The sequence below is a fragment of the Rhincodon typus genome, chromosome 28, assembly GCF_021869965.1.
Source record: "Rhincodon typus isolate 14 chromosome 28, sRhiTyp1.1, whole genome shotgun sequence".
NCBI lineage: Eukaryota > Metazoa > Chordata > Chondrichthyes > Orectolobiformes > Rhincodontidae > Rhincodon > Rhincodon typus.
In genome coordinates this window covers 24,864,899-24,889,918 of record NC_063359.1, presented here as the reverse complement: position 1 = coordinate 24,889,918, position 25,020 = coordinate 24,864,899, and the positions used below count along the sequence as shown (strand labels likewise).

The 25,020-nt window shown below is 39.0% G+C and overlaps 1 protein-coding gene across 3 annotated transcripts in view; it reads left to right on the top strand.

Moving 5' to 3' along the window:
- mapkap1 (MAPK associated protein 1) overlaps positions 1 to 25,020 on the top strand; it is a 253,844-nt gene that overhangs the window by 79,448 nt on the left and 149,376 nt on the right. For all 3 annotated transcript variants that reach the window (XM_048613545.1, XM_048613547.1, XM_048613546.1), the window contains exon 5: positions 11,946 to 12,118. In XM_048613545.1, coding sequence (XP_048469502.1) covers positions 11,946 to 12,118 — 173 coding nt within the window. The remainder of the gene's footprint in view (positions 1 to 11,945; positions 12,119 to 25,020) is intronic.

Sequence of the window (25,020 nt, the reverse complement as noted above, 5' to 3'; positions counted from 1 at the left end):
CACAGAATATCTAACTGAGCCTTCGGATGAATTTTAGATGAGTGAAGTTAGGCATTCACTGGGAATGTTTCAGATCAAACGTTTTACTTTTCCTATATCCTCCCATACCAATAATGTTGGTGAAGCAAGCATTTATCCAATTATTTTAACTCTCTTTGGCAGTAAAAGATATATTCTTCATTCATTCACGGGATGAGGGCGTCGCTGGCGAAGCAGCATTTATTGCCTGCCCATAATTACCCAGAGGGCAGTTAAGAGTCAACCACATTGCTGTGGATCTGGAGTTACATGTAGGCCAGACCAGGTAAGGATGGCAATTTCCTTCCCTAAAGGGCATTAGTGAACCAGATGGGTTTTTCCAACAATCAACAATGGATTCACGGTCATCATTAGATTCTTAATTCCAGATATTTTGTTGAATTCAAATTCCACAATCTGCCATGGTGGGATTTGAACCCGGGACCCCAGAACATTATCTGGGTTTCTGGAATAACAGTCCAGCGAGAATACCAGTAGGCCATCGACTATGAATTGAAAGAGGTATGAAGCCTATATACAAGAGTGAATGATAACATTTATCTTAATAGAATATTTAGCATAAATCTTCAAATATTAAGCAGAGGCATGTTCTTGTAGTTTAACAGTTAATTCTGATGGTTTGCTATGTCTTGAACAATTTCCTTGTACAGGTATAGTTCAGAAAGAGCAGATTTCAAAATAGTAACCAGATTTTGTGGAATAAAGCTGATTGTGTTGAGTCCAGTCCTTTTAGGTCTCATTACCAAATAAAACAGATTTGTTTGTATGTTGTATCAACAAATATTTAATCTTGATATTTGCAGATTCATTTTGATAAAGTGGAGATCTTATTTTTTCGTATAATATGATTTCTGAGTTGTAGGCTTTATTTTCCTTCTGTCCTGATATTAGTGTTGCTGCATTTTTTTTCAAGTGTAGGAACTAAAGACTGGGATTTAAAAGCTGGAATACAAAGAACAGCTAAATCCCAGAATATTGAATAGGTTTGCCAAGTTTGGTATTCAATTCTTTTAAAAGCTCTACGAGGTGGATTATGCTGAGAGGTGCAGGGAATTCTGCAGATTTGAGGTCGTAAATTTAAAGTTAAAGACAGTATGAATAGGAATAGTCTATGCTTTAACCTTGATTTCGATATAGTAGGAATTAAAGTGGGTGAGGAGGCATGGAATATGTGATACTTTGGAATGAGCAACAAGAAATCTCTCAAGAGCACTAACCAAAGTACGATAGATAAAATGGCAACAAAATGGATTGGCACCAAAATATGACAGTGTCTTTATGCAGGATTGTGTGGGAGGTGACAGAAGAACCTGTTTGGTAGTGGGCAAAATAAAATCTTTGAGAAATGTAGGCCTTAAAGACCTCTAACACTTGTTATGTTGCTCTTTAGAGGATGGAGTTGTAGAATGGAAAATGTTTTTGGCAGGAAATCATGTTTATCAAGGCAGCTTTAGGAATAAAGAAGTTGAAAAGGCTTCAGGCTATCAAAGTTGAAAAATGAAAGCCCCTGGGAGAGAAAAAGCAAATTTTGCATTGTCTTGTTGAAAGGGACGGAGGTAATCCAGATGTATCATTTTGTTGTGTGAACTCGAGGTTCCAGCTCTGAGACTGTTCATGCCACAAAGAAATTGAATTTGAAGTGGCATTGTCAGGAGGTTAGATTGGAGAGAAGGAAGATATTGATGAGAAGTTGAAATAGAACGTAAAGAACAGAGCCAGACACCAACTTACTTTCGACATGCTGGATCAGGTCAGACCTATTGTAAGATTCATGACGAGACTTTGTGTTCTTGCATCAGTTCTGTTTTCTGAAGTTTAAGATCTCATACTTAATAAGTAGCTGAAAGCTGGATCGAGAATTGATTTCAGAACCTTGCTTAAAACGGAGTTGATCAGCTCAGTTGGTTGGATGGCTGAGCAGAGTGACGCCAACAGCACAAGTTTGCTTCCCACATCAACAGAGTTTACCATGAAGGACTCTCCTTCTCAACCACTCCTCTTACTCGAGGTGTGGTGACCCTCTGTTAAAGCACCACTTTCTAATGAGAGAACAGCCCTGTGGTCCTCTGGGACTATGGTGACTGTACCTTTATTGGGTAAGACTTTTTTGTAGTGTCACTGTTGATGTTTCAAGACTTGGTCCAGAATATTCAAAGATGTAACAGAACCTCTGCGTACTTGCGAAACTGTATATCCTTGTTGTATGCAAAGAGTATTCTGTTCAGGAGTGTTTATTGGAGGCATTTAGGAGACCTATATTTTTGAATAAAAATATTTTTGCTGTTTTTAACCTAAATGATTATTGCATTCCTGCATGGAGGCCTATTTCCCATAGGCCAGAAAATATCTGAATCAACTGCTCATATGTGGGATTAATTTTGCCATGTTTCTGTAAATTTCTTTAATTAGTTAAAATTTATTTTACACCATTCTTGGCAGTGTTTCTGGTCACCTGCCTTGTATTCTGTGGTTGTGATTTGATGTCAAATTTTGTTTGACAACCACTCCTGTGAAACACCTTGGAACACATTATTATGTTAAAGGTAATGTGTCATTGCGGGTTGTTGTCTTGTTTTCTGTGTCCATATGTTAACTTTTCAGTGATTAAAATATATTTAATCAAAAAAGGTCAGGAAGTCTACATGATAGTTGTTCAGTACTGAGATGGTCCTGCCTACAAAAATCATCAGTGTAGTTTTTTATCTTGCATTCCCACGGCAATTCAATATTTTGATTTGTGCAAAACCAGCCTTATCAAAATTGTAATGTTCAGCTGGAAGAGTAAACTGATCAAATTAATATTGAGTGTGAATAATTGTAGACAGTTTTTTTTTAACATCCGTGTTGCAGCACTGAAAGTGAACGTGAGCCTCACTAATGTCAATATGTTGAACAAAATATCTAACTTTATTCAGGGGTCATTTGAGTTATTTGCAACTTTGACATGTTTCCCAATTAACGGTACTGTTACTATTCATACTACAGCCTACATTGATTCTTGTCAGCTACTTGACCCCATCTTCCAATTTGTCTCTTGTATTTCAGTTAAGAGTTAAGAGTGACTCCTTCACTCCTGTTCAATGTAAGGTGCTGCAAAAGATGATGCTTATTAATTGTCAGTCTTTTTGCATCGTTTTTTTTCCAAGAAAACCTCTGTTCGTGAGCTTTAAAATACAGGAGTTTTGTTTGTTGGTGCTGTTAGGAATTACGAATATTTACTCCATTATTTGAGGCTTGTGCCATGTTTCAATATTTGAAAACATGCTGATGCACTTTGTGAGGACTTTTGCGTCTTGTGCTTGACTACACGTGTTTATATATGATTTGTGTCTGCCTTCATTGCCACTGATAGAATTCTATATGATAAATTACAAAAAATCTGGAAGACTTTTTAATTTCCACTAGTAATTGTTAGTTCATTACCAATTTGCAAACTAATAGACATCATGTTTCACTTTTCACACTTTTAAAATATATTTTCCAATAAATTTGAAAACTGCACTCTTTGCAAGTTTTGCACCTTTATCCAGGGAAAAAGACTGTTTTCTGAAATTTCTTTCATAGCTGTAATCTCTGATTCCAGTTGCCATTTTGATAAATTATTGTTTTTCTTTGAGATTTAGTGTTCTTAATATTCTCAGACACCAGAACTCTAAGCAGTTTTAGAAATGTGATCAAACTAGGACTTTGAATCAGAGATAGTAAGAACTGCCAATGCTGGAGTCAGAGATAACCCAGTGTGGAGCTGGAGGAACACAGCAGGCCAGGCAGCATCAGAGGAGCAGGAAAGCTGACGTTTCGGGTCCGGACCTCCCTTCAGAAATGGGGGAGGGGGAAGGGAGCTCTGAAATAAAGAGAGGGGAGGGGTGGGGCTGGAGAAAGTAGGTGGGATGGTGATAGGTGAGTGCAGGTAGTCAGTGGTGGGGATGAGTCAGTGAGGTGGGAGGAGCGGATAGGTGGGAGAGAAGACGGACAGATTGCGTCAGGTCAAGGAGGCGGGGATGAGGCTGGGGAGACTTTGAAACTAGTGAAGTCCTGGCCTGGCTCTGTTCCTCCAGCTCCACTCTGGGTTATCTAGGACTTTGAATCAGTTTTGCATAATTGTGTTTTTTAAGTTTGAAAGCCAATGGTATAAATGCTAGTAATACATCTACCTTTTTGGACCTTTGATTATCTCCACCTCTACTTTTTAATGGTACCCCAAGATTGCTGTCTGTTCACTCCATCCAGAAATGAACTTCAAACTTCTCTGCATTGATCTGCATTTGCCAGTTTGACTAGCTAATTGTCTTCTTGCAATTTCCTGTATTATTCCTACGCAATGTACCTTGTTCCTTGTTTTTCTAATCAACCCATTCAGAAATATTATTACACAGCCCTGGAATATGTGGAACTTGAGCCCAGGCCTTCTGGCTCAGAGCAAGGGACACTACTGTTCCAAAGAGCCCCTGTTTTATGTTATTCCTTCATTTGCTGTTTACTTTAAAAATGGCTCTGTGTTTTTGTCCAAATCATTTATGTAAATTGAAAACAAAAGTATTTGCATTACATCGTAGGCATATCTATTTCATATCTCCTCGTTACTTGCATAATGTTTATTTACCTCAACATGTACCTTAAGTTTTTGAACATGCTTTCAATGCTGTACCATATCAAATGTCTTCTGAAAATATATTCTCTACTGTATAATATTTACCGTATGGTATTGCCAGAAGGCATTGACCTAGTGGTATTTTCGCTGGACTGTTAATCTAGAGACCCAGGTAACGTTCTGGGGACCTGGGTTTGAATCCTGCAATGGCAGATAGTGGAATTTGAATTCAATAACTATCTGGAATTAAGAGTCTAATGATGACCATGAATCCATTGTCGATTGTCGGAAAAACCCACCTCGTTCACTAATTTCTTCAGGGAAGGAAACTGCTATCCTTACCTGGTCTGGCCTACATGTAACTCCAGACCCACAGCAATATGGTTGACTCTTCACTGCCCTCTGGGCAATTGGGGATGGGCAGTAAATGCTGGCCTAGCCAGCGATGCTGTCATGCTGTGAATGAATTTTTTTAAAAAAATCAGTTTTCAAAGTGCTTTTTATGTTTGACATTTGAAGTTTAGAGGCAGGATTTGCCTTCCATGGGTGTGAAACAGAAGTTAGGACTTCAGAGACAGACTGTTATCGGCCCTGATGGTGGATATCTTGCTAATTGAACAGTAGCTGAATTTGGCAGCCAGTAAAACAATTAGGCCCTCCGTCTGCCCTCCCGAATCGCTGATCTCAGGTCTTCATTTGGAGGCTTTCTTCTCGTTGCCATTGGACCCAAACTTTGAGAGATCTGCCCTCATTGCTTACCTTGTGTTCAACTCCAACTGCACCACCAACCAGCACTTGTGTTTGCCATGTCATACCTCCCCATTCCTACACCATGTTTCTGTGATACATGGAGAGTGATGACCCCCATATTGCCTGAGCACTTAGCACCCACTCTCCCTGCAAACTATGCTGACTTGATAGCACCTGTGTACTAATGGCTAAGTTCCTTCTGTATCATTTTATATTTGTGTGAGGTCCGCTTAATTCCACATGACAACCTTAGCTAACTTTGCACTATGTATCTGCCTTCTTTAACTTGGTCTTCCCCAGATAGTGCATGTAACCCTCTCAAAATCAGAATTTTTCTTGATGAGCTCTTTAATAGTGTCAGTTAAGGTTGTTAATAGATTGGATGGGCTCTTGGGGCTGCCCTCCCCTGCTTCTTGGTTCCTGGTATCAGGAAACTAGTGTATTAGTTGGCGCTGGTATGTTTGCCCTATCCCTGGAAGGAGCCAAAAACTCAACCCAGAAGACTACAAACAAGTGATTAATTAGCTTGCAATTTTCATTTATTTTTTCCTTCATTCATTGAGTGGAGGAGCAGTATTTGCCCATGCACTTGACTTCTGCAATTTCCATTTTCAGAGAAGTTTTTGGGACAATTGATTTGTGTTTCTATTATATTTTCCCTAGCTCCCTCCACTGCACTGCATTGAAGTCCCCATTCATGTCCCACTACAGAATGTTTGGTGATATTAAAGACGCTATATTTATATAAGGTGTGGTATGCTATCTGGACCAGATGATTTCTGTTGGTAATCCTGTTGACTTCTTTTCAATACAGCGTCCTTTGCAATATTTCTCTCCAGTTGTAGATTTTCCACATCCTTCTCAGCTGCTTCAATTTTCACTTTTAATTTTTGCAAAATATTTAATTACTAACTCCAAGATTTTATCAGTCTCAAGTAGAGCTGTCCCTCCAAGCATTCTTTGACAATCCTTCAGCAACTGTTATGATCCCCAAAGAGACTGATAATATTTTAATGATAGATGAGTTTCCCAAATGACCAACAACAATAAATTGGATAAATTTCACTTTTAAGATTTCTAGTTTAACAAACAAATTAAAATCCACATCGCTCAAACACTAATTAACTGATAACTAATAAACTAATGACAAAAGTAACTTTTGCAGTCATAACACGATCAAAACACACTTTCACAACACTACCCTTCTGCCAGCCATGTAGCTTTATGGTTACACCCACCTTTTAATTTTTCTGTATCCACTTATATCTGCTTCCTTTTAAATTGCATCCATTGTAATTCCAATGATTGACATAACTTCCCAACCACTCCCTAAATTAGAATGTAATTGGAACAGGGTCAGAAGGTGCAAGACCGGGATTTAAATATTCAGCGCTGAAAAACTCCAGTGAGCTATTCTAGAAGGCAAGTATAGGGAGCAGAAAGAACCTAGAATCAACCTCGACATAATTGGATGACAGCTGTCAGAGTTATTGCAAATGGGCTACAATGGATGTATGTGAATAGTACAAGACAGATAAGTGAGGTGTACCGTGATATTAGACCTCCTGGCAGGAGTAACAATAAGTAATAGCATAAGACATTCAGGAGAGACAGAGTGGGAAAGAAAGTAGGAATGGTGGTGAAATTAAGGAATGTTTACAGTGCTTCTGTCCCAGAGCAATCAAGAAAATAATCTTTGATTTGAGCTAAGAAACAATGGAGGTACAATTACACTTCTACATGTTTTATAGCGCACCAGATAGTTCCATTTAGCTAGGGAAAGTTCAAGAGGAGCAAGTTCACAAGCAAATTACAGAGGAGCTGAAACTATCAGAGTGGTTTTTCTTCTGTCTGGACTAGAAGAGATTGCACATACAAGAGCAGGCAAATCAATTGAGTGATTTGAAAACCAGGGTATGAGTTCTAAAATGGAACAGTTATCCACTGGGATCTATTTCAGTTCAAAGTAAATGTGAGAGTGAGGCTTACTGGGGTGCACTGGAATAGTTGGGTCTAGATGCATCAAAGGCATGGATGAGGCTTAGGGCAGCAGATTATCTGAGGCAGAAGTGGAAATAGCCTTTGTTATGGAGTTGGAAATAAGTCCTCTCTTTGTTGGTGCAGAAAAGTAGTTAGAAGCTCTCCTGAGATCAAAGTGACACTAGGGGTGTGAGTAGTTTGGTTCAGCCTGATGCAGTTGCTATGAAGAGGTGTGAGGTGACAATGTCTTTAGTCCTTCCAATGTTTAGTTGGAATAAATTGTAGCTATCCTGTTCTGGATATAGAACAAGCAATCTCACAATTTAGAGATGGGAAGGATCAAAAGAGGTAGTGGTGAGATCAAGCTAGGTATTGTCAGTCTGTATATGGAAGGTGATACTGTGACTACATGATCTGAAAACAACAGGCAGAGTGTAGATAAGAAATAGAATGAAGCCAAGGAATAGATCATTATGTGACGTGAATTAATGTGGAGCTGGAAGAGAAACCTTTGCAGGTGATTGTGTGGGCTCAACTGGGTGACAGTTAAATGTTGAAATTTGTGGAGAGGTTTATAAAATTGTAAGTAAGTAACCTTTTGCTCCATAAATGAGTTACTGGTCTACTTACTTTGAACTGTACAACTGTTTCACGAACAGTCCTTCAGTTTCATCCATGATTAAAATTAACTATATTTTCCAGTGAATAAATCTACTTCATTTATTCAATACATTAAATGATAGAATAAGCCAATATAGCACTCCAACCTCTCCTTCCTTTTGTTAAAATTTATAGACAAGTAAACAATTGTAGTCTTGATTTATTTTAAAAATCAGGAGGCAGTGTTTAATTGATGCCTGGGATGATTAAAGCTCTTGGTGTAAGGTCCTGGAAAGAAATAGGTTGGAATGTTTTATTTGAAGTGTGTAATAGGTTTTTCAAAGCATAAATGCTTATACCAAGCAAGAATATTTCCTACTTATAGACAAGTAAATTAGAGTTTTAAAATAAATTGAGATTCCTGTTCATTCATGGGAATTAATTTAATGAAACTACTGCAATTTTAAAATCAACTGTATCGTAAATGTAAATTTTGGTGCCTTTTTTAATGGTCTTTTTAAATGGCTCTCAGCTATTGAATGTTATGAATTTGGATGTTCTTCTTAGTAATTTACAAGAGTATTAATGACTGTACTGCAACCTTTATCTAGTGATCCATCATATGATAATAGATTGAAGAATATGTTTCTCCAATGGTATTTGATTAAATCTTTACATCGATATTTAAGTCTTTGAGGGACACCCCGTACTCTAAGGATTAATAGAGTTTAGAATGTGTAATTCATTCTTATAGTGATAAAAATCCTATTTTAACATTTAAAGTTTATTGATTTTTCTGGAAAATGATTTAAAGAGATAGAAGTCTTAAAAATTACATTTGAACACCACTGGAATTGCTCGGTGGTGATATTGTGTTATCAGTGTGGAATATGGCATTAATGGAATAGATCACGGAACTGTGAATTATTTATGTGGTCCAGATCTTCTCAATGCAGGGGTTTTATCTACCCAGTGTGGGTGATTGCTCATTTTTTGAATGACTGACTTACTATTGTTCCTTTCACCTTTTATTTGTTTGGTTTAAGAGAGAATGCTGTGTGTGGAAACCAGGCTATTTTTTGCATTTGGTGAATGATATTAACTTGAAATTAATCATTTTGCAATAATTTGTTTGTGAATGTTATTCAGATCATGTTATTTTGCAATTATTTTCCTCAGTCCTTGTGAAAGTGTGTATTTGATTAGCTCAATGAAGTATAACAATTGAATAAAAATATGGAGCATATTTTAGCAACTTGGTGACTGGTAAAAGGAGCAGGGCTGTCTTTGTGCAAATTAATATCTATAATATGACCAGTGTAGATTATTTATACGATGTACCTTTGAAAAGCTTTACACTTATTGAAACAAAAACAGAAATTGTTGGAAAAGCTCAGCAGATCAGGCAGCATCTGTGGAAAGAAATCAGAGTTAATGTTTTAGTTCCAATGACCCTACCTCCGAACTAAATTTATTGAAATTGATATGATTTTGGTGCAGTGGTTCTGTGGAAAGTGGATCAGAGTTCAGCCCAGACTTTTGGACTTGATAGTAATCTCTCTATTGACATGTAGGGCTCAAAGTTGAGCAGTGTCATCAGGTGTAGTTTTCAAATGCAACACTCACAATAATCTTCAGAAGAAAAATCATATCTGACTCAAAATGTTAACTCTGTTTCTCCCTCCACCAATGCTGCCAGGCCTGCAGAGTTTCTCCAGCATCTTTCCCTTTATTTTGGATTTCCAGCATCCGTAGTATTTTGCTTCTATTAGGTATTACTTGGAATGTATTAACTTCCACAAATAGATCTATCAGTAACTTTCAACATAATTGCAGTTAGCTGATTGAAATGGCTCGGGTAGGAATTATGGCATGTGATCCATCTGTCATACAAAAAGATCTAATTCTAGTAAATTTACCAAGTGGAACTGTGCTGAAGCGTTAAGGTTTCAAGAATAATTGAGGTATGGATTTTTGTGTTTCTAGGAATGCATGGATTGCTCCAGGGGTTAATTTTAAAATATTAATAGTCTTATGAGATGTCATATGCTGTCTAAGGCAATAGTAACTTTAATGTGTAGATATTTTGGTGGAGTAAAGACAACGTTTCATTTAATACTTCAGATTTTATTTAAAATAGTATGATAATATTAGTGATGACAAGGAATTGTGACTTCTTTCCAAAACGTACTTTAAAAAAAAAAAGTTGAAAAATTTCTGTGTTGAAAAATCTTTAATCTTTATATGGTATTTTTTTAAAACTTAAAATGTATCAGCATTTAGAAGACAATTAATAAATACCTGAAGGGAAAATATTTACAGCTAGTGGGGAAAGAACAGAGGAGTGGAATTAGTTGGATGGTACTGCCAAAGAACAAGCATGGACACAATGGATCCATTGCTATATGATTATAAGAGGCTTTATGATTATGATTAGTTTTGTAAACTGACATTACCACCATAATTTTTGGGTGCCAGCATTGATACCTTGTGTGTAGTAATGATGGGGTTAGATGAATTGGTTTATGGGCACATCAGCAGTCTAATGCAAAATATATCACTTTGCTGCTGGACTGCGGCTTTGTGTACTGTGAGCTTGACCCTCTAACACTGTGAGGTCTGATTGGTTTGTCTTATTAAATCAGTTAGAAGCAGATTGTTCACTTGTAGATTCTTACTTTAATTTGAGGTCACAATGCCCTTTTTAATACTACTTTGCAATGTGACTTCTGAACCTAGATTTTCCGATCAACATTATTTTACTGCTGGCAGAATTCCATTTACATGCTTTGTTGAGCAGAGCATTTATTTTAAATGGGTTCCTGCCAGTCTTAAAATAACACTGATTGGAAACTCTACACTCTGAAGCCAATTAAAACGTATTTTGAGTTAGAAAGGTTCTCTGTGTTGCCATTGGCTTTCCTTCTCTCTCTTTATTTATGTGTTTTACTGCAGTATCTCCCTAGTTGATGACAAAATTTAATAGATAAGATGCACTCAAATGTGATCCTGACTGAGGGACTTAGGTCATCCATCCCTTAGGTCACAAGTTGGGATGTTCTCTGACTGAACAATGTCAAGCACCATTTGTGACCCCTCAGACAATGAAACAGTCCATGCTCAAATGCATCAAGACCTGGACAATATCCAGGCTTGAGCTGACAACTGGCAGGTAACATTCACACAATAGAAGTCCAGGCAGTGATGGTCTCTAACAAGAGAGAATCTAGCCATCGCTCCTTGAGATTAAATGGCATGACCGTTGCAGAATCCCCCACGATCATCATGCTGGGGTTACCATTGACTGAGCCAGCATTCAAGAGGCTTGACAAAGCAGTCTGCTTAATAGGCACCACATCCACAGTTGCAGCAACATGCGACAGCCGCAAGATGCACTGCAACAATTCACCGGTTCCTTGCACCTCATCTTCCAAACCCATGTCCACTTCCATCTAGAAGGAGAAAGGCAGCAAATACACGGGATTGCCATCACCTTCAAGTTCATCTCCAAGCCACGACATCATTCTGTCCCTTCAGTGTCATTGGACCAAACCCATGTAACTCCCTCTCTAACAACATTTTGTCTGTCTGAGCCAAATGAACTGCAGTAGTTCAAGAAGACAGCTCACTACCAACTTTTAAAGGGCAACTAAGGGTGGACACTAAATGCTGGTCCAGCCACCGATGCTCACCTCTTTTTTTTTTTTTTAAATTACAGTACAAGAAGAGGCCATTAGACCATTGTGTTTGGTAGTTGACATTATTAGGAAATATTCTATTATGATAAATTTGAAGTAACATACCGTTTTCGGATGCTGAGGGATCAAATGCCACCATAGTCATAGTGTTCAGAGTATTCAAAGTATGATATTATGTTGCTTTTTTCTGCAAATGTACATGAATTTACAAATCCTATTCAATGACCAGAAATTGTTTTTTCAGTTTCAGATTGTTTAATTTTTTTGTTTTTGTTTTTGTTCCACAGGGCCACATAGGTACCACAGCAACCAAAAATATTGATGTCTACCTCCCCATGCAAACAAGCCAAGACAAGATGCAGCCAATGACTGTGATAACAATGGCAAATGCCAGAGTTCAAGATCTCATTGGCTTGCTCTGCTGGCAGTATACAAGTGAAGGACGGGAACCCAAGTTGAAGTAATTGAAATAACTTTACTTTTTTTTTAATGAAATATTGTTTTTCACCTACCTTCTTTGCCTTTACTTCTTTCTGATATAAATGAACCTTTTTAATCACAGACCTGGCAATATTACTAATTGGGCAATATGAAATCATTTTACTTTAGTATTTAAATATATTTTGTGCTACTAATTTCAGAAGTATAGTCTTTTATAAATCAGTTTATTTTGTTTCGGAATAGTTTCAGCCTGCGGTATGCGTTGTAGTCCAATTTTACTTGGCAATGTTGTTGTTCTTTTATGAAATATGGATTTTACTGGCAAGGCAAGCATTTGTTGCTCATTTCTAATTGACCTTAAAATGTAGTGCTGACACACGTTCAACTGCTGTAATTCATGTGGCATTGGACACCCACAGTACTGTTTGGTAAAGAAATTACACGATTTTGATCCATTAATGATGAGGGATAGCAATAGATCTCCAAGTCACAATAGTGCATGACTTTGAGGGATACTTAAATTTCATGGTACTCCACTCTGTTCCTGTCCTTTTTTTCTTCTAGCTGGCCACTGATTTCGAAGTGCTGTCAAAACAGCCTTGGCCAGCTGCACCTTGTAGAGCAGATAGCACACGTAGCAGTCATGGTGCACTGGGAATGGAGAGAGTAAATACTTGAGGGGATTGGGTGATGGTAGCCAAGAAGGCTGATTTGTGCTGGATAATGTCGAACTTTGTGTTTCTAGGAACTACGTTTATCTGGGTAAATGCTAAATATTCTGTCACATTCCTGACTTGTGCCTTCTGATGGTGGAAAGGCTCATAAGAGTCAGGAAATTAGTTACTTATCACAATATCTGGCCTTTGACTTGTTGGTATTGCCACAGTATTTACATTTTTGGTCAGTGGAGGACTCAACAATAATAATATTACTCAATATTCCGGAGAACCAGTATAATTTTGTCTTGTTGGAGATGATCGTTATCTGGCACTTAGCCAGATCTTGCTGTATCTGAGCATGAACTGCCTTTGATGTTCAATGGCATTGCTGTCACTGAATGCTTCACCTTCAACATCTTGGAAGGGTAAACATTGACCAACAACTAAACTAGGCGAGTCGTATAAACACTGGCGTCAAGAGCGGGTCAGAGCCTGTGATCTTTTGCGCCGATTAATTCACCAGCTGAGTTCCCAAAGCCTGTCCTTTAACTGCAGAACGCAGTCAGGAGCATGCTGGAAGGGAATGATCTCCTCCCACCTGGATGAGTCCAACTTCAGCAAGGCTTGAGACGCTTGACACCATCTGAGACGGCTACTTGACTGACATCCCACCCACCACCTTAATGGCTTGCTAAGCATTTCACGTGACAGCCAAGACTCAACCATTGTTGTCGCCAGACAGGGTAAGGATTGGAGAAAGGAAGAGATTAGTGGAAATGGATGTTGGTTTCTTGTATGCAGATATGAGAAATTGTAATGGAGTTAAGTACTGTACAATCTGTTAAGAAGATTCTAAGTTTTACAGATTGACATTGACCATGCTTAACTTTGGTTTGCAGTCTTTAAGAAAGTAATTGATTGTGCTGTTAGGTATTGCAGAGGAAATTTAAGTAGTCACAGCTTTCAATTTGTTTTTAGGTAATAACCTTTTGAATGTGGAGTCTTTTAATTGTCAGCCAAACATTTACAGTATTGCTAATTTGATAAAGTTGGTGATGTGGAAAGCATTGCAAGTTTAAAATAAAAATCTTCCCAAAGCTATTTCAGTTTCAAACTGAGCATCCAAACTACCAGGCAGAAATGGGAGTATCTTGCACAAAATCTGATCAACGTGTAAAGCCTTAAGAATTTTGCTCACACTTGTTGTCAATGTTGGCCAGTACATAATTGAGTAATGGTGAGGATAGTTAGGCAATTGTTAAAATAGTTGATGGAATTTGTGCCATTAAGCAGACTCTTTGGACAGCTACCACCAGAACTTGGATTTGGTTTCAGTTAGAGACCGCTTCAAAAAATACAGACGTTCGAAACCATTTCTTCACTATCTCTGACTAAACTATATCTGTTTTGTAACAAATTGACTGTGCGCATGCGAGAGTAAATAAAAAGATAATGCCCAATGACTGATTTCTTTGCTGATCCTAATCATGTTCTCTTAAAACAGTAGCTATTGCATCCAATAAGTCTGTAGTGAAGTACTTGGTTCCAAAATGGAATTGCTGACTTTATTTTCTGGGGAGGGACTGGCCAATGGCACCATTCAAGGTTTTCCACTGTAATTATCTTAAAAGAAAATATCCGCTGTCATCATAATTTTAGAGATGGAAATGGGCAGCCCTCTTCCAACACCTCTAAAAATTGGGTGAGTTCGTCCTGCCTCATTGCATTCTTATCTATCCAGTCATAACCAGAGAATCAGCTGTAACTTTTCTGCTTCTCTTTCTGCTCCACATTATTAATTCAGATGTTCTGCGAGGATTTATCCTGCTCCCATTTCCATCTGCAGGCAGCCTGTTGGTACCATCGTCATAAAACACAGGGTCAGATTCCACATGTATGCTAACAACACATAACTCTACCTCACCATCACTTCTTTCAACCTGTTCACTGTTTCTGTTTCATTGCATTGATTGTCTGAGATCCAGTCCTGCGTGAGCAGGAATTTCCTCCAAACTGAATTTTGACAAACTTTCTATCTCAAGCTCCATTCATTAATTTGTCTGAAGCTGAAACAGCTGTTCAAAACTAGGCATTTTATTTGAACTTGAGGTGAGCTTCTTCACTATCCCGTAGACAGCCTTTCTAAACTGCGTCAAACATCATCTGACTCTTTTTGTGTATTGGCTCAGAGGTTGAAATTCATATTTGTCTTTTTTTCCTGTAGTTTTGACAATGGTTATGTTTGCAAGGCTGACCATCTACGTAAACTAAGCTTATAGAAAATGCCTGCGTATTCTTGAAATTCATTCAAAGCCCTGTTCATCCAATACTCCTGTGCTCACTGATGACTTAATGTTTCAAATGACACTTGACATGGAGACAGTCAGAAATCTACACAAGGCGAAGATTTTATTCTACCAGTATTCATATGGGCATACAACTCGAGAGACTGTTCAACAGACGAAGGTTTCTTTGTCAAAATCAGAAACTGTTGGAGAAACTCAGCAGGCCTAGCAGCATCTGTGGAGAGAAAGCAGAGTTACTTTTCAGGTCCAGTGACTCTTCAGAACAAAGAAGGTTTCTATGTGTTGATACACTTTACAGTTGTGCTTATTTTTCAGGCATGTGATTTGACGCATGATCATTGACAAGTTAGTTAAAAATTTGATGCCTCCTTAGAAGGCTTGATCAGTCACTGGTTGGGATAAACGCTTTGTCTGTTATTAGGCAAATGAAGCTCCTGTTGTGTGTACATCCAGTGACCTTGTCCCTTGAAAAGGCAAATGGTTTCTTTGTAGTGATAAACGAGTTTCTCCTTTACATCAAAGATGTGGTTTTGTCTCTGTGTAGCTAAATGGCTCATGTCTCCTCTAGGTCTGACCACATCTGAATTAAGCTTACATTCAGTATGTTTTATTTTGACTTTTAAAATGCCTCCGTGAAATGTCACTCCTATATCAAGCTTCCCAACCTGCTGAATGCCTTTTTGCCCTTCTCCGTATCTACATATTTGAAGAAGGGTCAACTTTCCTGCTCCTCTGATGCTGCCTGGCTTGCTGTGTACATCCAGCTCCACACTATTTTATCTCTACGTATCTAACTAGCTGTCAACCTAATTCAATATACCTATGTGTTCTCACATTGCCAGATCTGAAGCCAACATGTGTCAATGCTTCAACTATAAAACTTGATAAAACTCTATTGTTGATTTCAAATCCTTTCAATAGCCTCGATCCTTCCTTTCTCTAACCTCGTCTAGCCTTACAACCTCCATATTCTCTGCACCTCCAATTCTGTCCTCAGCTGCTTCATGAGAACTATGCTCAGTGCTGTGTGCTGCTAAAGTCTCAACTTCTGTCTCCAAAGTACTGCCTAAAACTGTCTCAGAACTGCCCTGCCTCAGTCCCACTTCATTCTCTAGCTTGCTTGATATTCTAACAAGAAACTTTTCCCCTTTCTTTCAGGCATTAAGGACGCAAGCTGCAACACTCCAAGATACCCACACTCTTTTGGAACCTTCCTCCCTCCCCACCCCTTCCCTCTGAGTCCGTCCTTTCCCCTGAAAGACATTTGGATAAGTGCATGAATAGCAAGGTTTGGAGGGATAGGGGACAAACACCGGCAAGTGGGACTAGTTTAGTTTGGGAATATGGTCAGTGTGGACTAGTTGAAGCGATGGTCCGGTTCCAAACTGTATGACTCTGATATCTCTTGTCGGATATTTAGTATCCCTTCTGACCTTCCATTCTCTGATACTGAACATTCTGTACTCGGTGAAAGTTGTACACCTACCTCAATAAATTTCAGGCTAGATATGACGTTGAACTCTTCTTCCATTGCCTCTGCTGCCATGCCCATTTCTTTGGACAAAAGTCCTCTCCCTGTCCTATAGATATATCACCCGCTTCCAACACTGTACCTCCACCTGGACCCCTCCTCTTGCCTTTTACCTGCATTCAGCTTGTTTAGTGTAAACTGTCAACATGACATTGGTCGTCTTAATTTCTCTGACTATCTTACCCATTTGAACCTATCTCCCTCTGAATTGACTGCACTCCATGCTCTCCAGATCCAATCCTGACTTTGTCATCAAGCCTGCTGACACGTGTGGTGCAGTTGTTATCTGGTGTACTGAGTTGTGAGCGCCAGCCCTTGGACACCACCTCCTATCTCCTGGGACCATGACCCCACCATCAAGCATAAGGCCATTCTGATCCAACCTCTTCTCATCTGGGGATCCCCCCAACCCAGCTCTTAGTCCCCGAGAATCATGCAGCCCACTTGTATTTTCTGCCCAAAATCCACAAACAGGACTGTTTCTACCCTGTTTCTGCTTCATTGAACTTAAATTGAGGCAAAGAATGAAGAATTTTTTTCCTCCCCTTGTCCAGTCCCTCCCTACTTAAATCTGCAGTTTCTCTGATGCTGTACATCAGTTTTAAAATTTCCAGCTCGCAGGCAGCAGCTGCCTCTTTTTCACCATGTGAGGAACACTGGGGATGCAGGAGGAATAGACCAGGGTGTCCCAGAGGGAACACTTCTTGCAGAATGCTGACAAAGGAGGAAAGGACAATATGTGTCTAGTGGTGGCATCCCATTGGATGTATCAGAAATGGCAGCTTAGTGTTTTGGATATGGGTGCTGATGGGATTCAGTCTTACTTGGGGCCCCTCCCTACAACTCTTTCTTTTTTCTGGTACATCAATGACATATTGCTGTTGCCCTCCTTTGCTTCTGAACTGGAAAAATTTATTAATTTTGCTCTCGCCTTCACCTGATTCATCTTCTGAATCCACCCTTTCTTTCCTTGACATTTTTGTCACCTTTTCTGGGGGTTGGCTGGCCACTGACGTCCATTCCAAGCTCACTGAGTCCCATAGTTATCTCAACTATATGTCTTCACACCCTTGGAGATAGCAAGAACTGCAGATGCTGGAGTCAGAGTCAATACAATGTAGAGCTGGAGGAACACAGCAGGTCAGGCAGCATCAGAGGAGTATGAAAGCGTTTCAGGTCGGTACCCTTCATTAGAACTCTCAAGGACTCTATCCCATTCTTCCAGTTTCTTTGTCTCTGTCACATCCATTCTGATGATATCACCTTCTGCAGGGAGCCTCAGCAATGTCGATCTTTTTTCTCAATGGGGAATTCCTCTCTGCTGTTGTTGAAAGGGCCCTTAGCCATGTCCAGTCCATCTCCCATACTTCTGCCCTCACCCCTTCTTGTTTACCACCCCACCATCCACTCCTCCATTCCCAGCACTGCCTCACACTTCCACGCTACCTTCTCAGGCAGTCGCAGAAGGTGTAACTCCTGCCTGTTTGCCTCCTCCCTCCTCACTGTCCAAGGCCCCAGACATACCAACCAGGTGAAGAAGCGATTTGTTATGGTTGATTCAATCCAGTGTACTGTAGTTCTGAGGAAGGGTCACTTGAACCGAAACATTAACTGAATTCTCTCCGCAGATGCTGCCAGACCTGAACTTTTTCAGCAATTTCTGTTTTTGTTTTTACTGTATTCGCTGTTCACGTTGTGGTCTCCTCTGTAATGGGGAGACAAAACACGGACTGGAGCACAGCTTTGCAGAATAATTCTGTCTGTAAAAATGACTGGGAACTTCCAGTCACTCGCCACTTCAACACACTACTGTTTCCATACAATCATTTCTGTTGCAGGCCTGCTCCATCGATCCTCAACGCAAGTTTGAAGAATTGCTGAGTTTTGATGCTGCCAGACCTGTTGAGTTTTGCCAGCAATTTGTGTTTTTTGTTCCAGTTCTGACAACTTGTATACCCCCACTTTTTTTTTGTTCTATCGTCATCATTGCCTTGAACTGCCTTTGACCTTAAATTTCTTCCTTACACCCCTCTGCCTCTCTAACTGTCTCTCCTCCTCTAATATGTTCTTCATAACCATACTTTTGATTAATTAAGATCATCTGTCCTAATATCTCATGATGTGCTTCAGTGGCAAATTTTTGTCAAAAATCACCACTGTGATGTTCACTAATATTTTACAGTGTTAAATGCATGTTTTCATGACATTTTTTGTCATCAATGACGTGTTTAAACATTTCATACCTTTTCCAATCGGTCTTTTTTTTTCTAACCCAGTCTTTTGAAGTTAATCTGTTACATTTCATTAAACCATTGAGGGATCAGGATATGACTGATTTGTTTATAATTCCCTCTCCACCTCAACCACTGATCACAGAGAGGTTTGCAAAAACATTCTTTGAACTAATTTCTTTGTTTCTTTTTCTTTGATTTCTTTGTTTTAAATTGACAGCTTTGACAATTGACGATTTACAGCTGTGCTTCATGTCCCATCCCATTTCAAAATCTGGTGGTGTTGTTGATCCAAAATTCTTAGAGTGCTTTAATAGATTGTATAATTTTGGAACTGTACAAGATGTGTTATGCAGAAATGTTTTCTTATTTGAAGACCAGTGATGAAATGTGGCTTTAGTAATGCATTTGGCCTAAATTGTTTTATTATTAACCAAGACTGGTAATATTTCTTCTGTTTGCCCATTGATTCATCATTTTGGGTACATCAGAATAGAATGGGTGATTTCTAAGGCAGGTGGCCTCGGAACTTGTCAACAATGGATTATTTGCTCAGTGCAAAGCAGTCCTAACTGTTGAAAGTGGAATCCTGCGAGTAAGTTGCGCAGCTGAAATAGTTAGTTTCAGAAACCAGCATCTCAATGACAGATTTGTACATATATGCTTAATTGTGAACCTGAGAATTGTTTGGATGTTTGAAAGATGAAATATGTATTTACTGAGTCACTCAATCCTCCAACCTATGCCTGATTTGGTGAATTTATGTTTAGTCAATTCAACCATTAAACCAAAAAAATTTGTTTCAATTACTTAAAGAACCAATATATATACTTGCATGTTCACCCCATTGTCTTCTGATCCTGCGTCAGCAGAACAAAATCACAACACCATTCATTTGAACATTGAACATGACAGATTTTAGCAGATCGGGCAATGTTCAAATGCAACATAATTGAACAATTAATCATCTTCACTGTTCTAAAATCAAAATTAATTCATTGTCATTTGGGGTTGGCTTTCAGTCCAACATATTCTTCCTTTTAGCTCTTTCCTGAAGGAATCACCTGTTACTACAAGAATCTGCTTTGCGTGGGTGACAGAAATAGTGCTGCCCTTAGCTATAGATGTATTACTGTGAGAACTGGGGAAGAAATGATGTTTTAAAATTGTGTTTTAAACTTCTAGTAGTTACTGCTTTAAATTTTATCACCTCTGCACTATTCTCCTTTCTGGAAGATACTTTGTAAGAATAGAATCATCCCCAACTCACTTCTTAAAAGCCCTGCTTTTTGTAAGCTCGTTCATAGAATGTGAGCATCACTGACCGGATCAGCATTATTTGCCCGTCCCTAATTTCTCTGAAGAGGGTGGTAATGAATTCTTGATCCGATGCAGTTCTTGAAGTGTACAGACACCCAGTACTATAAGGAAGGGACATTTCCAAGTCAGGAACTTATGTGGCTTGGAGATGAACTTGCAGGTGCTGACCTTATCCTTCTGGGTGATAAAGGCCGCAGGTTTGGAAGGTTCTGTTGAAGTAGCCTTGTGTCATGGTGAAAATGCAAGTTCTGAATGGGGTGCCAATCAAGCAGAATGCTTTGTCTTGGATGGTGTCAAACTTATTTAGCATTTTTGGAACTGTACCCACCTGGACAAATGGGGAGAATTCATCACACTTTTGACTTGCATCTTGTAGATGGTGGACATGCACTGGGGAGATGGGAGATGAATAGCTTGCTGCAGAATTGTCATCCTGTATCCTGCTCATGTTGTCACAATATTTGTCTGGCTGGTCCTGTTCAGTTTATGTTCAACGATAACCTGCAGAAGGTTAATAGCAGGGGCTTCAGCCTTGGTAATGCCATTGAACATCAGAGGGAGGTGGTTAAATTCTGTCTTGTTGGAAATTGAGATTGTTACAAATGTTACTTTGCTGTTTATTAGCCCAAGCCTGGATAAAGTTTCATTGCATAAAGGTATAGATAGCATCAGTATCTGGGGAATCTCGAATGGTGCTCAACATTGTGCAATAGGTGGTGAATATCTCCACTTCTGACCTCCTGAAAGAGGAAAGGTCATTGAAATATTGAAGATGTTTGGGCATAGGATACTATAGGATACCTGGAGGTGATGGCCTAGTGGTATTTTTGCTGGACTGTTAATCCAGAGACCCACACAATGTTCTGGGGACCCAGGTTCGAATCCCACCACGGTAGATGGTGGAATTTGAATTCAATAAAAATATCTAGAATTAAGAGTCTAATGATGACCATTTAATCCATTGTCGATTGTTGGAAAAACCCACCTGATTCACTAATGTCCTTTTGGGAAGGAAACTGCCATCCTTACCTGGTCTGGCCTACATGTGACTCCAGACCCACAGCAATGTGGTTGACTCTGAACTGCCCTCTGAGCAATTAGGAATAGGCAATAAATGCTGCCTAGCCAGTGACGCCCTCCTGTGAATGAATAAAGAAAAAAAAACTATCCTGAGCAACTCCTGCAATGGTGCACTGGAGTTGAGAGATTAACCTTCAACAACCAGAACTATCTGTCTTTGTGCTAGGGCCAGGGGCCGGGTTCGATTCCAGCCTGTGTTAACTGTCTGTCCGGAGTTTACACATTCTCCCCGTGTCAGTGTGGTTTTCCTCCAGGTATTCTGGTTTCTTCCTGCTGTCTGAAGATGTGCAGGTTTGGTGGATTGTCCATGCTAAATTGCCCATAGCATCCAGGAATGTGCAGGCTAGGTTGATTAACCATAGGAATTGCAGGGTTACAGGGATAGGGTAGGGGTGTGGGACTGGCTGGGATGCTCTTTGGATGGTCGGTTGGACTTGATAGGCCAAATGACCGCCTTCCATACTGTTGGGATTCTTTGATTCTTTGTATGGCTACAATCAGTGGAGAGTTTTCTCCCCAATTCCCATTGAGTTCTGTTTAGTTAGGGCTGTTTCATACCATATTTGGACAAACGATACCTTGACATCAAGGGCAGTCACTCACCTCACTTTGAGTTCACCTTCCTTGTCCACATTTTGACCAAGGCTGAAAATGTGGTTTAGAACAGCCTGGTCCAGAGTTGCATGGCGCTGGTGGAACCAAACTAAGCAACAGTGATCAGGTTATTCCTTAGCAAGTACTGCTTGATGCCATTGCAGATGACCCCTTCCATCCAATAGTCAGTGAATATCACAAATGCACGATTCTGTTTGCATCAGTCCAGGATTATGTCTGATTTTATCATGCCCTCAGCACTGAATTTTTATGTAAAGTTGGATCTACAAACGTGATTCCTTTGGTAGCCTTTTGAAGGACAGTGGAAAGCAGGCTTTGCATTTACTTTTGATCCCAAGCTGAAAATGATTATCAGCTCCATGTTGTGTAAAGTTTTGATTGCTTATGTTTTTGTTTACCTTTGCATTTTGTTCACAGTCCAGGGACATGAAGCTTGACAGTGTTCTTAGCCTTTAAGATATGAACTTGTAAGGCATAATCCAGTGGGCTGTCATGTTACTTTGCAATGATGGATGTGCTCTGGTACCTTCACTTGTCATAATTTGAGGAATCCTAATTTGTAAAAACTGAAATTCATTTTATCTTAATAAATGTTTTCACATTTCTTTTTGCATAAATAATAAATTGGGATATTGTACTCTAGCTTTTTGCTGGTAGCAATAGTTCAATTTGTACATCATCACTGAAGGGATAATTTGATTTCCCAGCCACTGAACGTTATTTTTTTGCCACTATTAGAAAGGAACTGTCTCATCTTTTTATTAAATAGAACTCAAGTTACAAAGTTTTAGAAATTAATCCAAAATGTCAGAGTGAAAGATGCAAATTGGTATTTCAGTTATGTAAACGAATCAAATGAGAATGTTTTGGAGTGTTTGTATCTTTTCAAAGGCATTGTGCCAAAAGAGAAGATTTAACCTCTGAAATTGCTTGTATCTGTTTCCTCTCTCCCGTTTCTTTGTGAAAGTGTAGTGGACATCCTGTTTGTTGAAATAATACTGGTGAAGTAGGAGCCTTTATATATAAAAAAAAATTGCTGCTAGTCTTTGCTTTTGCTTTGTCAAGACTCCAAAGTACTATGGATGCTGTAAATTTGAAATAAAACACAAGTAAAATGCTGGAAATGCAGCACAGCAGGTCTGGAAGTGTGGAGAGAGGAAGTTAACGTTTCAGATCTATGAACTTTAATCAGAATTCTAAGAAAGAATAATCCCTTTTCCATGCATAAACCTTGTTGGGCAAGAGAGATGCAGCGTTTCCTTGGTTACTGTGAAATTATCAATGGTATTTTTTTCTAGCTCCAGTGTTATCATCTACATATTAGCTTATTAGTCATCCTCATAGAAGAAATGCAGCTTGCATTATTAATGCTGTGCCTACCTGTTTTACTAGATAGAGAACTGAGTCATGACAATTGGTCTTATCGGTTTATTTTCTGTATTAAAATGTCATATTTGAACAGTTTTATGTGGAAATTTAATTGGTGAAATTGCAAATCAGTTCGTTGGTTGAATAATTCATTGTCAAGCCAAATGAATAAACTTTGTAAATTGGCTCAATTTATTCATAAATGATATAGATCAAATGACCAATTAAACAATTAGCAAGCACTTTGTTATTAAATGATTGATTTGTCAATTAATTAATTAAAATTCATAATTCAAAATAGCACATTTTAGAAACGTCCAGACACACAAATAGCTGTATAATATTTCACGTCTTCATAATGTCTTCACTGGCATAGTCATGCCGCTATCATATGCAAGGTCTTTGGATGAACAGAAGATATATACAGTTGTGAATATTAATTTAAGTAATTCCAACAATATTATTATAGCATGAAAATGTGCAAGTTTATCATGTCAAATTAAACTTTGCATTTTGAGGCCCTGCATTCAAATGTACATTTTCTAAAGTTCAGAGTTATATACTTTGACTGTAAACTTGACCAACTATAGTTAAATTTTCAGGCCTGGGCTGTGTAAAATAAATAGCAAATGTAATTTTCAAGGAGTGTGCTTTTAAGAATTGTTTTAAGCCAAATGAAATACTACGGTTCTTCATGAATTAGCAATGACTTTTTAATGATGGTTTAATTTATTGTATGTACCTGTAAATAGATTATAGATCCAAAGCTTATTGGTGCCGGCAGAAGAGTGGTCCAAACTACAGAGATTTCTATGCTTTAGTCAAGTTTGTTACCAGACTCCTGTGTTCATTTTTGCAGGTATCACTTTGCATCATTAAAGAGGTATGACTATTTCCTGATCTTTGTTTTTAGAATAGCAAGACATTTGGAGTATTTCAGTTATGCGGCTTGAGGTGGTGGCGTGTATGAAGGCTTTGGATAATTATACCTCATGTTGATTACGCTGCAGAAGTCAGTAACATTTTCATCTTTATATCAATGGAGGGAATCTCCATTAATGACAACAACTTGTATTAAATTAAGTACTTTTAACATATTCATCATCATAGAATCCCTACAGTTTGGGAACAGGCCCTTTGGCCCAACAAGTCCACACTGACATTCAGAGCATTCTACTCAGACCCATGCCCCTATAACCCACCTAATCTACACATCGCTGAACACTACGGACAATTCAGTATGGCCAATCCACCTGGCCTGCACATCTTTGGACTGTGGGAGGAAACCCATGCAGACACGGGGAGAATGTGCAAACTCCACACTGACAGTCGCCCAAAGCTGGGATCGAACCCAGGTCCCTGGCACTGTGAGCTAGCAGTGCTAACCACTGAGCCACCGTGCCACCCGTGAAATTGGCCAAAGGGCTTCACAGGAGTGTAAACTCCCTGGTCTAAGTTTCTGAACGTAATGTAAAATCACTACACTTATTACCAATGAGGAAAGAGAATTGAAAGATAATTTCAGTTGGTACATCCAGATATTTCCCTTTTCATGAAAAAAAACTCATCCCTGCTACCCATTTCAGTATATAGTTGTTCCCTAAATCATTCCAAGGTTCCTCAATAGTTATGATCTTTGTAGATGGTCATAGAATCCCTACAATTTGGAATCAGGGCATTTGGCCCATCGAGTCCACACTGACCGTCAAAAAAGCATTCCACCCACTTTCTCTTTTTCTCTCCCTTCGTCTCTTCCACTCCACCTCTGTCCCCCTCTCTCTCTCTGTGCCCACACCACACCTCTGTCCCCC